At 44.5% G+C, this 14204-nt stretch overlaps 1 protein-coding gene across 4 annotated transcripts in view; it reads left to right on the forward strand.

Moving 5' to 3' along the window:
* Positions 1-14204, forward strand: part of sipa1l3 (signal-induced proliferation-associated 1 like 3) — an 85030-nt gene that overhangs the window by 40702 nt on the left and 30124 nt on the right. For all 4 annotated transcript variants that reach the window (XM_080732326.1, XM_080732325.1, XM_080732324.1 and 1 more), the window contains 2 exons: positions 10533-11279; positions 11630-12623. In XM_080732326.1, the coding sequence (XP_080588452.1) occupies positions 10788-11279; positions 11630-12623 (1486 nt within the window). In that variant the 5' untranslated portion in view covers positions 10533-10787. The remainder of the gene's footprint in view (positions 1-10532; positions 11280-11629; positions 12624-14204) is intronic.

Below are 14204 nucleotides of genomic sequence, written 5' to 3' on the forward strand. Positions count from 1 at the left end.
TGAATCAAGCTTCGGGCTATTGACCACTCTGGTAGTTCATTGGGGTTTTTTGGTGGCATTTTATGCATTTTTCAGATTGGAGAGTTTAGAGATAAAGTTAGTTGGATTCAAACTTGGGTCCTCATGACTCACAACTCTCATATGGTCTATGCACTAACAGGCTGGGCACCTGGCTCCCCCCGGTGTATTTCTTCTTTTGCGCATAAAACCATTAGTCATATGCATGCAGGTTGCGTGTGTGTGAAGATCATAAACCTGGTGATTCATCTGGTGGCTTCAGAAAGCAAGCCCAACCAGTTCTGCACCCACTCAACCCCTGTGGGTCTGATACAGAGGTGAGGGGAATGGAGAGACGCCACAGTACTGTTCAGTCAAGTCAAAGATGTGAGCTATGAAAAACATTAGTGGGATATGATTGTAGAGGGCCTCATATACTCTGTATGCAGTCCTACCAGTGGTTTGTTCTTTAATAGGATATTATGTTGTACCTTTATTATTATTTGGACAACATATTTTGTTTTGTCTCCCCCTTATTCTTCTCTCATTCGTGTTGATAGAAGTTAGAAACAATGCCTAGATTTCTGACACACACACACACAAACACACACAAACACACACACACACACACACACACACACACACACACACACACACACACACACACACACCGCCTCAGTATTACTTCTTGTTATGATTGTCTACTGTTGATCAAATTAGTGGTAAATTGAGCGCAGCGGTGTGAGGTGAAATGATTTATACTTTTATTTTTGCAGTCTCTGATTAGGGTTTAGAGTGGTGCTTACAGAACGTGACAGAGTCACGAGACACTGCAGAAATGGCCTTTAAATGTAATTACAGAGTGGTAAAATGTTGAACAGATCACATCAGATCACAAGTATGTAGAGGCCAGGGTATAGATACACCAACACAAAAGAGAATGTGATTCTTGTCGTTAATTTGCACTTACTTGATAAGGGCTTAATATAGCTTAGATTTAACGTGACAGAGTCACGAGACACTGCAGAAATGGCCTTTAAATGTAATTACAGAGTGGTAAAATGTTGAACAGATCACATCAGATCACAAGTATGTAGAGGCCAGGGTATAGATACACCAACACAAAAGAGAATGTGATTCTTGTCGTTAATTTGCACTTACTTGATAAGGGCTTAATATAGCTTAGATTTAATAGACTATGTCTGGTTCTCTAGAATAATCTGCCCCACAACATACTCTATCTATCATGCACACACTGTCACACGCTCAACCACAACCTTCTTTCAATTACATTTTCTACCATGGCGGTCTTGTCTTCTGTTTTTTTCCATTACTGGTCATCTGTCCATCTTGAACTGATTGACTGATGGTGTTGGATGAACGATGGTGAGGACTGAAGAGTCGTGACCAATCTACTGTATGCAAATCATGTAGACATGTTCGCTTGTGCGGAGGCGTGCACAATGCACAGCTTGGATCTGCGCCTACATGTCTCTTTGTTTTCTCCACGTCCGCTGGCATTTCCCTCCTGGGCTGTGTGTGTGTAGTATGTGTATGTTTTGTGACTGTCAGGCAGCAGTGGCCTGGGTGACATTAAAGGGACCCAGCAAAACAATGGCAGAGTTATCCACAGTGGAGAGATGGTGACAGCTGAGGTCAGGAGAGACAGAGAAGAGAAAAGACAGTTAAGAAACTAAGGATGATGATAAAAGAGAGGGACAACATTGGAGCTCAATAAAGCCATGGCCTGCCCTGAAGACACACAATGCCATCCCTCAGGTGTCTGGTCTCACTGGGGCCGTTTTTTTTGTTGTACACAAAGCTCTATTGTCAAATTGACAATACAATGCAAAGATATTGGGCAGGCATGCCCACGTAATTTTTTTAAATGTGTCCCAATCTCCCTGAGAGCCAGTCATTGCAATTTTTTTCATTTTCATGTTTTCATTTCATTTGAAAGCTGGGGATCATAGCTACAAAATGATATATTGGTTGTGGAGATTGACCCAACAGTTTTGAAGATATGGCTTATAGAATGATGCCATGCTGAAATAGTACTTTTGAGATATTCAAGTTTTAAATAAATTTCTAACCTGCAATGACCTGACTCCGCCACATGGGGAGCAATCTTCAATTCAATCTTCAATTCAAAGAAGCTTTATTGGCATGAGAACACAAACGTTTACACAGTGGTGGAAAAAGTACCAACATTTTATAATAAAGTAAAGTATCAATTCTGCAATGTAGAATCACTCTGTTACAAGTAAAAGTCCAGAATAAAAAATGTACTTGAGTAAAAGTACAAAAGTATTGGTATCCAAATGTACTTAAAGTACCAAAAGTAAAAGTACAAAATGTTTGAAAATAGCAGATCTACAAGCTCACAACGCGTCGCACCGCAATGCGTTGTGAGCTTGTAGATCGTCTATTTTCAAATAGCCTTGGTATAACATAGGGCTAAAGTGGTTTATGTATGTTTTAAACTTTAGTTATTGCTCTCTAAAAAGATAATGCCACAACAGCATCTCAAGCATTATTGGGCTAAATGTAAAGACGCTACAGTGCGCCAACCGTGAAGCAGTTTAACCAATTTGCTACATACGTCTACACAAACGGTCAGATTACAAAGATAAATTGCTTAGTGAAGGCTCACAGATGTCACCATAGGGTACGCTCCAGCAGAATGTCCCGTAATGATCGTATTATTTAATGAGGAGCATTTTAATCCGATCGGTCGTCGTTTCCTTAAAAAGGTATTAATTTATCTAAGTGCAGTACACCTCGCAACCGATGGGGTCGCATGGCTGAAAAACAACAGAAAATGGCATCTGATCGGATTAAAATGCAGTTTATTAAACAATACGAAAGATACGGGTAATTCTGCTTGAGCGTACCATACTGTGACATCTGTGAGACTTCAGTAAGCACGTTATCTTTGAAATATGAAGGTTTTTGTAGACGTACGTAGCAAATAGGATTAACTGCTCAACACGAGGTTGAAGTGAATGTATTACGTGTGCAACAGGGCTAACTGTGCTAAATGTAGCATAATCAGTGTTTGTGTAACTTCAGTCAGAAGGATTATTTGACCTGATAATAAAACACAATCTACAGGCTTAACCGCCTCGCGTTGTGAGCTTGTAGAAGAGAGCAACAATAGAGTTGGGTCACGTTTTATTTGTTTATAGCCTGCAGCTAGCGCTGCAGCTAGCGCTAGCTAACGCTAGCTAGCGTTAGCCGTTAGCCACTCATAGCCAGTCAACCAGAATAGTCTACTCTAAAGTCAACTTTCCGACGGCGAGTGAACGATTGCATTCCATCCATGTTTTCTTGGCTGTCAATTTATTGTCCAAAAAAACAAACACCCTGAACGTTAGAATTAGATAGTTTAGGACGACACTGATCTATTCAATGCTAAGCTAACTCAGTGACAAAGGAAGCTTCCGCACCGGAGCTTCACAGAAGACAAACGCATACGTCACAGATGCCTCCAGGCAGGAACGGATCATTTCACCAGCGTAGAAGAAGAAACAGCGGAAGAACGGCGGAAGAATAATAAATAATAATACACAAAATCATACATTACGTGGTTAATAATTGTTCATTTGGAACACACGTGGCATTAAATTAATGGGATAAATACTGTGGGTTGCATTGCAAAGTAATGGAGTCCCGATATTACCGCATTTGGCTACAAACGGCTAACAAAGGCTGGCTAGTTAGCATTTTAGCTAATATAAACTGGGAGGACTAACAGAATTATGTACCGATCTCTCACATTAATTAAAAAAGGTCTTATTTACATGCAGAGTTAAGCTCTGGCGTTTAAGTGAAATGTAGCCTAGATATTATGAGATGCTGTTGTGGCATTAAAAAAAAAAGAGCAAAAAAAAAAAAAAAAATCATTTTGGCTGCAGGGAATAATGACAGTCCCCGAGATGACTGGCTCTCAGGGGTGCTGGGACACAAATGTACAAATAAGGCATGAGCTTACTTTTTCAAGTTTAATAGATTGAATTGGAACAGCAGCACAATTGCATAAACCAGAACATGAAAACACAGGCCTACATCCCATAACTGTGAACAGACTTGCTTCTTAAAATCTTGTCAATAATTATACCCTTTTCCACATAAAAAAGTAAAAATCGCAAAAATACAGAAAGCTGTTCTATTTCTTACCTGATAATGACATGCCAAACACTTATCTCTGTGGCTTATTTAATGCTCTGTGTCACTATTTCTGACTCATGAATGCATGTGGCCAAAAAAAAAAAAAATCCAACTTCATGTAATACTCCACAGTCCACTCTGCATGTTGTGTAAATTCTACAAAATTGAAACATAAAAGACTAATAATAGAATAATATTAGGAGAATTGGCAGTTGGCAACTAAACTAAAAATTAGGACAATAACAAGTGAACCTTCTGAACCTCCAAAACCATCTGTCTGAGCCAGAGAAGGCCTCTGCCCTTGGGCAACACTCACCTTTACTCCCCGTTGACACAAACAAGGCTATTTATTTCCTCTACCCCACTGTTCTGATGTTTGGTATTTTGACAATGTTATGCCACAGCATACCTGTCAAACCTCCTGTTTTTTCACAGTATGCTCCTGTATTTTAACTTTCTTTCCTGCTGTCCCTCTGTTTTAGATATTTATCCGTAAATATCCATAATATATCAATATTTTTAAAGCTTTATTACAGCTATATTACAAAAACGGGAGAAATCCCATGTTGAATTTTGTAGTAGTGAACAGTGGTTGTTCTTCCATAGGGCTTCAGTAGACATGTTATGTTTCCTTGTTCTGTGTTTTGTTGAATAACTCGGAAAAGGGGAAATTCTTTTTCTTTTCGCTGAAGAACCTGAAGGACCTTCACTCCATTGATTTTGAACTGTTTGATGAACTGAGCTCCATTATCATGGAACTGGAATTAACTATATACTTTACTTCCCCCAAAATACATAATTTGAAGCGTTTAATTATTCAGTAACCTCTGAATATTTAAATAAAAACTGAATTTTAACCACAGTTGTAGATGCACATTATTTAGCTACTTAGGCATTATAGACAACGAATTGTTGGAAGGTCACTTCTCTACCAGCCATTTTGGGAGCTGACCATTCACTAATCCCTCTGGCTGGTAACAGTGGACTTTTCAATCCACCAGCCACTGTAGTGTGGAGTTAATGTTCCTAGTTGGCTGGCCAATGTTCTGCTGCATTGTACTGGATTCTGTTATCACTCCTTCCACTCATGGCCCTGTCTACCGTCTGCCAGTCATATGCAATGCCATCTGTTCTCCAACCCAGCTACTAAGCTATCGTTCACCATGGCATCGTCTACTTGATACACCCATAGCTATTATTGGACAGCTCATGTTTTATTACTGCTGTCTAACGTGCTAAAGGAGGTTTTGGACTGATGGTGATCTGTAGGTTAATACTGTTTCCTAAAACAATATTATCATATCACTTTCACTCACTTTTGCTTCCTGTCATAGTTTGGCGTGATGACTCTTCAGGGGTTGACACTAAGGTCTCAGAGGCACTTGCCCGTCGGGAAAGCACAGGTCATGTTCTACTTGCCCAAAGGTCATGCCCACTTGCCCGAAAAGTAAATCGTCCATTATAAAATGATAGGTAACATTTAAATTAACGCTCAACTTATCTCATATTTCTTTACTTTCTTTGTCTGTGCGATAAAAACATTCATACTGTACCTCAATACTTCCAAATCCAAATATCTACATAGCTATGATTGAATATGTCTATGGTTTCACACTAGTTATTTTACATCTTTAACTCATTCTGTGCCTATCCCGAACATGTTCGGCTTTATTTCAATCCAATACAATTTTTGAGCGGTGGTTACACCGTCTCCTATATGTGGCCGTGTGTGTATGCGTGTGTGTGTGTGTGCGTGCGTGTGTGTCTGTATGTAGCCTGCAGGCCTGCAGTACCTTTTATGACCACACATGTTAAGGGAGGGGCGCTGTTGTTCAGGCCAGGCCAGACCAGGCACACACACACACACGCACGCACACGCACACACACACACACACACACACACACACACACACACACAGGGGGGAAGGGGGGGGGGGGTAAACCACCGCTCAGTTCACACGGGTGTGATTTTTTTAAAATTAATTGACTTACCCTGAGCTGCTTGTAGAGTCGTGGGTGGTCCTGGCTCGTCCTACGCTAGCCAGCTAGCCATTTTACATGGTCCGACGATATATTCCATTAAAAATGGTTTAAAATACATTTTTGAGCCCCCCAATGTTCACTGAATGTTCAGCGCCGCTTCCGGAACGACGTCCAGTGTGCCTATCCCGAACATGTTCGGCTTTTTTAATGAAATGAATAAAATGATCCGAGGCCTTCTGAAGCCTGGGCCTAAATTTTCAATCCAGTGTTCGAAATCCGGCCGCCCCCCGGCCGGCCGTTAGCCGCGAACGTTGCCGCGAATCGCCGCCGAATCCAATGAAAAACCACATCTTTGGAGGCCCATATCTCTGGATTGTGTTTTTAGGGATGTGGCGCGAGGTTTATTTACGGCGAAATCGCCTAAAAATTATCTTTTAAATGACAAAATGCTAATAGCTATTCTGTAGCCATTTTCATCCGGGACCTTTCCATGACGTGCACGAACGTGAGCACGCACGTCACTGCAACGGGAGTCCCCGGATGCTAATACGCTCGCCTATGGGACAAACCCTGGCATTCTTTGGGCCCTGTAGGGGCTGGCACTAAAACGGTTAAGTGTAAAAACAGCACATCATAGGTAAACAGTGCTATTATTTTACATTCCACAGACCAGAAGACACAGAGCGCTGTCCACGTTCAGGTGTTTAGACAGATATCTGGTGTTGTGTTTATAGACGGTTGAGTCCGCTCTCAAATGAGCACTTGTCCAGTCGTGGCAACCTGAAAGCAAACTTCACCTGCCCGAAAGTTTTATTTACCTGCCGGGGGCAGGTGGGCAAGCCTTAGTGTCAATGCCTGCTCTTGTACAACCTTGCCTGGTTTGTCCTTGAATCTAATCTGTCATTTTCCTGACAGACCTCCAAGTCTCACCTCACAGCTGATCCCAGATCTGCCTGTATTGTTATAACAACACACTTGGAAGCAAGCAGTGCTCACCACTTACAAACCGTGTACACTCATGCCTCTGGTAGCTGTACTCTGCTAACTCTGTCATTATCATCATCTAACCAGTATAATTACCAGCCTCGGTGTGTGTTTGTGGTGCATGGGCCAAGATTGCATTATGCAGAGAGGGTGGGGAGAGGGAGTGAGGCATAGTGGGTGAGAGAGGGAGGGAATTAAGATGAATGGAGAGAGGGAGGAAAGAGGAGAAAGCAAGCAATGAGAGTCAGAGGGAGAGGGGGAAGGGGGAGGGGTGGGGTGGGCAGGGAGGTACATCAGAGACCTGACTAATTACTATATGTGAGTAATTAAAAGACATTAAATGCCTTGGTAACATCGTCTGAAGTTTAGCCCACGCTGAATGTCTGCCAGAGGGGTTTGGAAGGTCTCTTCTTAGTCATTGCTATTGTAGAGTATGTCTCTCCTGTCATGTTCAGCATTTTCACCTGATAGTTCAGCTTTAACTCTTTGTTGATAGCTGACCAAAACGTGATGAATGAAAGCCATGTTTTACTCAGCCCAAGACTACCACCACTACCCCCACCCACCCCACCCCCACCCACAAAGAGTTCTACCCCACACCCCACCCTGACTTTAGTATGGTGGGCTACAGCTGGCATGCAGCAGCCCTTTCCTTCAGTTTATCGTCTTCTCCATAATATAATTGCAGCCCTGTTCTAATGCGCTTTATCTTCCTGTAACTATTAGTGTTGGCTGGGTTTGGCCGTGGCCTTGGCTGGCTAGCTGTGCACTGTGGACACCCAGTCCCAGAGACATGACAGAAATCAGTGGTACACACCTCTCTCTCTCTCTCTCTCTCCCACTCTCTCTCAACAGGCGCCACAGACACATAATGAGCCCATTCTGCAGCCCTTGCAGCTGGGGCTGGATAATCTGGGATTGGGCCTGATAGTGTATCATAGGCCAGCCTTCCGGATGAGGAAAGACTTTATGTCAGAAAGCGATCAGAGCGGGACGCTTTCGAAGGAGTCCTGGGAAGCGCATCATCATTTTTCCTAAACAAAGACATGATAGATTTGTGCGGCTGGGTGATTGTCACTCAGGGGACTCTGTGTGTGTGATGTGTTCGCTGTGTGAATGAATGAGTTTTGTTGATTGTGTGTGTGAATGAATGGTCTTGGGGCTAAAGATACATTCATAGAGGACTTGTTTATTGAAAAGCGTGCATGCACACACACACACAAATTTGAAAGGTCCATAGCATACAAAAAAAAAGTGTAACACTGGCTTCTTCAACCAGAATCTCTGCTGTTCATCGCTTTTGGTTCCTAAAGACTTAAACTCTAACCAGTGCCTCTGTTTAGCGGGGAATGAGTAGGAAAGAAAATTGATTGGCTGAATAATAAGCCCCGCAAATGGGGACCATGATGGGGATGAGAATGGAATTGATAGCTCACAGACGAGAGGACGGATTTGTAGGATAAGCTAAATGAATTCTGAAACTTGGTGATTTAAATAGGGCTTTGTTCAAAGCGGGTTAGTATTATGGGCATAATGCAAAGAGAGGGAAAGTTATAAAGCGCAAGAGAGAGTAAAATGAAGATCTATTTTGTATTACACAGACAGATTCTGGGTGAAAAAGATTGACCTATAAGCATACATTTTCATACTCATGTTAAATTAACACAGTACTATGTATTTTGCTATGTAGGACAGATCACTTGCCTTAACAAAGTTGGTGTTGATAGCAGAATGACTGTTTGAAGCGAGCTAAAGAAGCTTTAGTCCGGTAAGAGACTAGGAGGAACTAGTTAAACTAGGTGAAATGATAAAGCACAGAGGTAGATTATGAAGACAGAAATGTACAGTAAGTCCAGGAGAAGGAAGTGGTAGGGAAGGAAAAGAACCTAGAGAATTAGATAGAAGAGCAGTGGAGTCTGAATAGAGGAGAGAGACAGTAAAGTAGACCAGCAAGTCTTTATAAGGAAAGGCCAGTGGTTTTTGAAGAGTGATTCTTTGCGACTGTCATATTAAGGCGAGCCATTGTGGTTGGCTGAGCAATTTGCCGTTCTCTTCCTCACTCGCCACTCTCGTCGTATCACTCCTATTTCTGGATTCATCTCCTCCTTCCCCCTAGCATTCTGACGCTTTGTGCGTTGCATCCCTTCTTCTGTTCCCAAGTCCCATTTCAGGCTCTCCTCTGAAAGCACATCAAGCAACCAGGCTGAGTTTTTGTTCTGGCCCTTTGGTCTCGACTTTTTTTTTCCCCACTAAAATGAAGAGGAAGAAGAGGCTTCATAGGAACTAAGAGTTGAAATGTGAAGCTCTCCTCTCCCTTTCTTGTTTATATGGTCTTGCTCTCTTTTTGTACCTTTCTCATCTTAAAGGAGTATACCAGTGGTCTGGTTTATTAAATATAAGCTTAATTGGGCAAGCTCATTGACTACCACTCATAGTTTACGTGACATTTTTGCCGGCTGTTTCCCAAAGCATCCCGTGCTTTGTTTGATTTTCTAGAAAACCGTTTGATTCCATTCATATGAATAGATAATGACCCTCTTGTACTGTTAACCACATTGCACCAACCTCACAAGGTAATATACCATGTATGTGTAATTGTGAAAATAAAGAATTATCATTCTGATGCATACACAGATTACACACGCACGCGCGCGCGCACACACACACACACACACACACACACACACACACACACACACACACACACACACACACACACACACACACACACACACACACACACACACACACACACACACACACACACACACACACACACGCATGCACACATACAGTCACATACCTGTAAAAGCAGACGCGTGATGATACTGATATTCTCTCCACCCCTCTGTCTGACCTACTGACTGAGATGCAGACTACATACCTGTAAGTCAAAGTCAGATACTGTTGACATACCTGTGTACTATATATCACCACCACAGGCACTCTACCAGATGATAGAAGTGAGAGTGTGTTTGTGTATGTTAGTCAGAATATCATTTAGAGGCGACTTGCGTCACTGTCATCTCCACGCTGATCATATTAGTGCGGGTGGTCCAAGAGATGTTAATCAGCAGCAGTGTGATTTTGGTGACAAAATTGCTTATTGTATTGACGTATTACCTTGCTTATTGTTATTGCTTAAGTCGCTCTGGATTAAGAAGGCTAAATGCCTAAATTGTAAAATTGTTAATTGGGATGTGGGGTCATGGCACTGTGTGTCAGCCTGGACATTTTCTGTTGGCCTGTGGGATCTTATTGAGTCAGGCAGCAGGCCTGAGTCATGTTTTACCCCCGAACATTATTAAAAATACCAAAGATACGGTATTTTATTTTGATAAAAACTGTAACTTGCTCACATCTTGCTCATATGTGTCTATCTCTTATCTCCACAACAGGTTTGTTTTAGACTGAAGGCGGTACGAGGAGAGGAGGACATCACGTTTCCACCGACTGGGCCCTGCTGGAGCAGCAGAGAGCTTCCCCACCCTTCCCAGTCAGGGCGATGTGTTTGGGAGTGGGAGACCACTTCAGCATCAGCAGAGCGTGTCTGGGGCTCTTTCCCTCCCCCTCCCCCAGCACCCCTCCTGACGCGGGATGCCAACCCCCTGCCTCCCTGTCTTCTGCCTTGCCCTGAGCTCTCCTGGGGCACCATGAACAGCTATAGAGACCGAGGGGTCACTTGCATCTCCTCAGACCTCCTGGATGGGGGGGGAGGAGGAGAAGGGTTGCCCCTCCCAGGCTCCCAGCATACCCCGTTCCGTCACACCCCCAACGGCCACCCGGCCCCCACGCCCATGGACCTGGCTACTCAGTCACGTGTCTCTCAGCCCAAAATGGGGGTGCGGGCGCGCATCGCAGAATGGCCGCCGCGCCGCGAGCACTCCAAAGAGTCGCTGCTGGAGAACGGGCAGGGAGCCAATCACCACGAAGATGGCGAACGCTCGGCGTCCTTCTCCTTGTCCACGGTCTCGTCCGATGTCGGCCTGGTGCGGGGAGGCGTGGCCAGGCTTCCGCGGCGGCGCTCTAAAGACGTAGAGTTCCGCGGCGGCGAGAGGGGCTCGCCGATGAACATGCGTGCGTTCCCCCCACTGCGTCAACGCTCCAGCAGTGAGATGACACTCAGCGAGCAGGATGAGAATGAGGTGAATGTCTATGCTTTGATGTTTTATGGACTATTACTCATGGTATACTTCATTACTGTTGTTGACCATTTTCCTAGTTGAGTCATGCTTGAGATAGGTAATCCAACATGGTAGATTGTAGATTAAATAACTTAAATTTAGTTATGTTTAGCCTACATTTATTTTAAATATTTATTTTACATTTTAACTTACTACATGATAAGTAGGCATGTATTATAAAAAATGTATACATCAAGTTAACCATGTGTAGGTATTAGGTAGTTAGGAGTTTACCAAGATGCATTTGAGCAAACAGCGTTATTGCTACCAACAGTTCTCAAAATCCTCTCTCTTATTCATTGCTCCTCAAGGTGGACGGCCGGGGAGGTGTGGGAATGGGAAGCCTATTCAGAGAATATGGCAGCACCTCCTCCATCGACATCCAGGGCATCCCCGAGCAGAGCTTCTTTGACATGCTGAGCCAGTTCCACCAGGAGAGACCCGACCAGCGGAGCTCGGCACCCGTGCAACTGGGGGAGCTGCTGCGTGCTCCGGACTCTCCCCCGAGCGCTGCTCTCCCCTTCAGCGCCTCGCCCGTCTCAACACCATGCATGGATGATAGAGGGACGGGGAGGCGGGACGGCTCCGAGACCAGAGTGAGGAAGAAAAGCGGGGGAACAGAGTCGTCCCTGGGGACATCGTCTTTGTTCCGGAAGCTTCGGAGCTCCAGCAGAGGAGAGCTGGACGGGGGAAAGGGGGGGGAGACGGGTGACGACGGGGCAGGGCGCAACTTGTCCGACTCCTACAAACCGTGGGTGTGCCCTAAGAGCTTTGTGCATTACGACGCTCAGAGTATTTTATTTGACCTCCATGAGGCTGCAGCTCAACGCGCCTATGTTGCCCAGAGACGGAATACCGCCACGGGGGCATCCGCCGCATCGGTCTCCCTATCGGTCTCCAGGTCCTCGGCTGCGGGCAGCATGGACCCAACCTACTCCAGCGTAGAGGACCTGACGCTGAGCCTCGACCCCAGCTCCACAGCACCTTCGCTAGCCTTGGACCCTTTGGACAGGCCTCATGGGGCCCTCGGCTCCAGCCCTCTGCTCCTGTGCTGCCCCCACTTCCTCAATGAGACGGGGGGCCATGGGGAGCGCAACGTCAGCTTCCTCAGCTCTTCAGCAGAGCGGGGAGTTGAGGGAGGAGGCGAGGGTACGAGGGGCTGGTTGAGGGGGAGTAATGCTAGTATCTCTGTGCTGGAGGTGCCTATTGAACAGCAGGTGACCCGACTGGACAGGCTGAAACTCTACAGCATAGAACATGTAGACCTTGGGGCCAAGTACTACAGAGAGTACTTCCACGGGAAAGGTACACGCACACACACTCACACTCTTTTGACATTCACTCTCAGGACAACTTCATATGTTCAAAAACTGTGGCTTTCATAAACTATTCAATAGAGCTGACTTTCACCGACTTGATTTCTCACACTGTGGCTGTGAGTAAGTGTAACCGAGTATATCGCATATCTCCTGCGATCATCGGTCAAGCATCGCTCTCCACCTCACACACACCGTGATGGTCGTATGCGTCCAGCTGGCCCCCGTTCATAGTACAGTCAGCCAACTGGCATTCATCCCAGACTCTTTATTACACATGTACCTGCCACTGTATTGCTGGCAAACTGGTAGGCGATGATGATACCACTGTCTAGATATGCCATAGTGTCAGTGCACACATTCGTGTGTGTATGTGAGTGATAAAAAGCACTTTTACTTCTGATACTGCTGATCCCTCCAGAGAGAAGCATGCATGTGTGCGGTATGCATACTGTACGTTTTGCCCATTGCTACCTCTTCCACCCCCACATATTCCGGTCTCCCCTGGGCAAGCATCTATTGTTAGTGACGAACGCTGTTAGGGGTGCACGTGTGCAAGCAAGCATGCACATGGGTCTGTGCACACGTGTGTGATCACATTAAAGCCTCTTCACACAAGAAGCAAACTGATGCGTGCAGTAATTCATATTCAATGAGAGGTGAGAGTTCAGATAGGGGGGCACAGGCAATTGAGTTTTTACATGTTCCGGCATAGAAATGCATCTATTCACATGTGGGTCTGTCACATTATTAACAATTTAACTGTTTTCAATAAACATTTATGCAAAATAATTGCGATTATCTCAAACAATTGCGATTAGGCACAATAATTGTGACAGGCCAAGTCACATGATGAGAGCAATGTAACCCTGTGGATGCGAGAGAATGCGGTCAAGGTATCTTTTACACAAGAGTGAAAGAGAGGGAGAGAGAGAGAGAGATGCCTGCAGGCATACAGATAAAGGTTATCATTCCAAAAATATGCTTGTCTGCTGACTGCTCACTAGCGTTAGCCAGCTTCCCCTGGAAGCTGCCATCTGATGTTGGGGATGGCCCTGTTCTGTTCTGTCCTGTCATTGTCCTGTCATTGTCCTGTCCTATCATGTCTTGTCTTGTCCTGTCTGTATACTGTATATGCTGTTATGTGCCCAACTGCCCATGTGTATGCATGTCCGAGAGCTTCACCAGGCCAGAAGAAGAACTTGTGGAACTAGATTCCATGTGTGCTGTGAATTTGTGTTCTAAATTCTTCACACACCCTTGTGGCCATGGTATTAGTTTGACTTAGTCATGGAGATTTGTTGAGGATGTGCATGTATCCAAGATGCTTGTTATGAATGTGCACATGGCCCAGATGTATTATTGCATCATACACTACAAATGGGTTTAACTAATTTTTTCAGTGCTTTTATTTTGCACACCACAGAATGACAACTTTTAGGACAGATTTGTTATTTTCTGCACTCTCTGGATAAAACAACAACAGTGGGGAAAGCCATGGTTCAAATGTTTACTCTGGAGTAATTTGTCATTGTGCTCAGGTTTCTTCTTGGCTTGCCAAATGTATTTA

This window comes from Nannobrachium achirus, assembly GCF_963921795.1.
Source record: "Nannobrachium achirus genome assembly, chromosome: 8".
Taxonomy (NCBI): Eukaryota; Metazoa; Chordata; class Actinopteri; order Myctophiformes; family Myctophidae; genus Nannobrachium; species Nannobrachium achirus.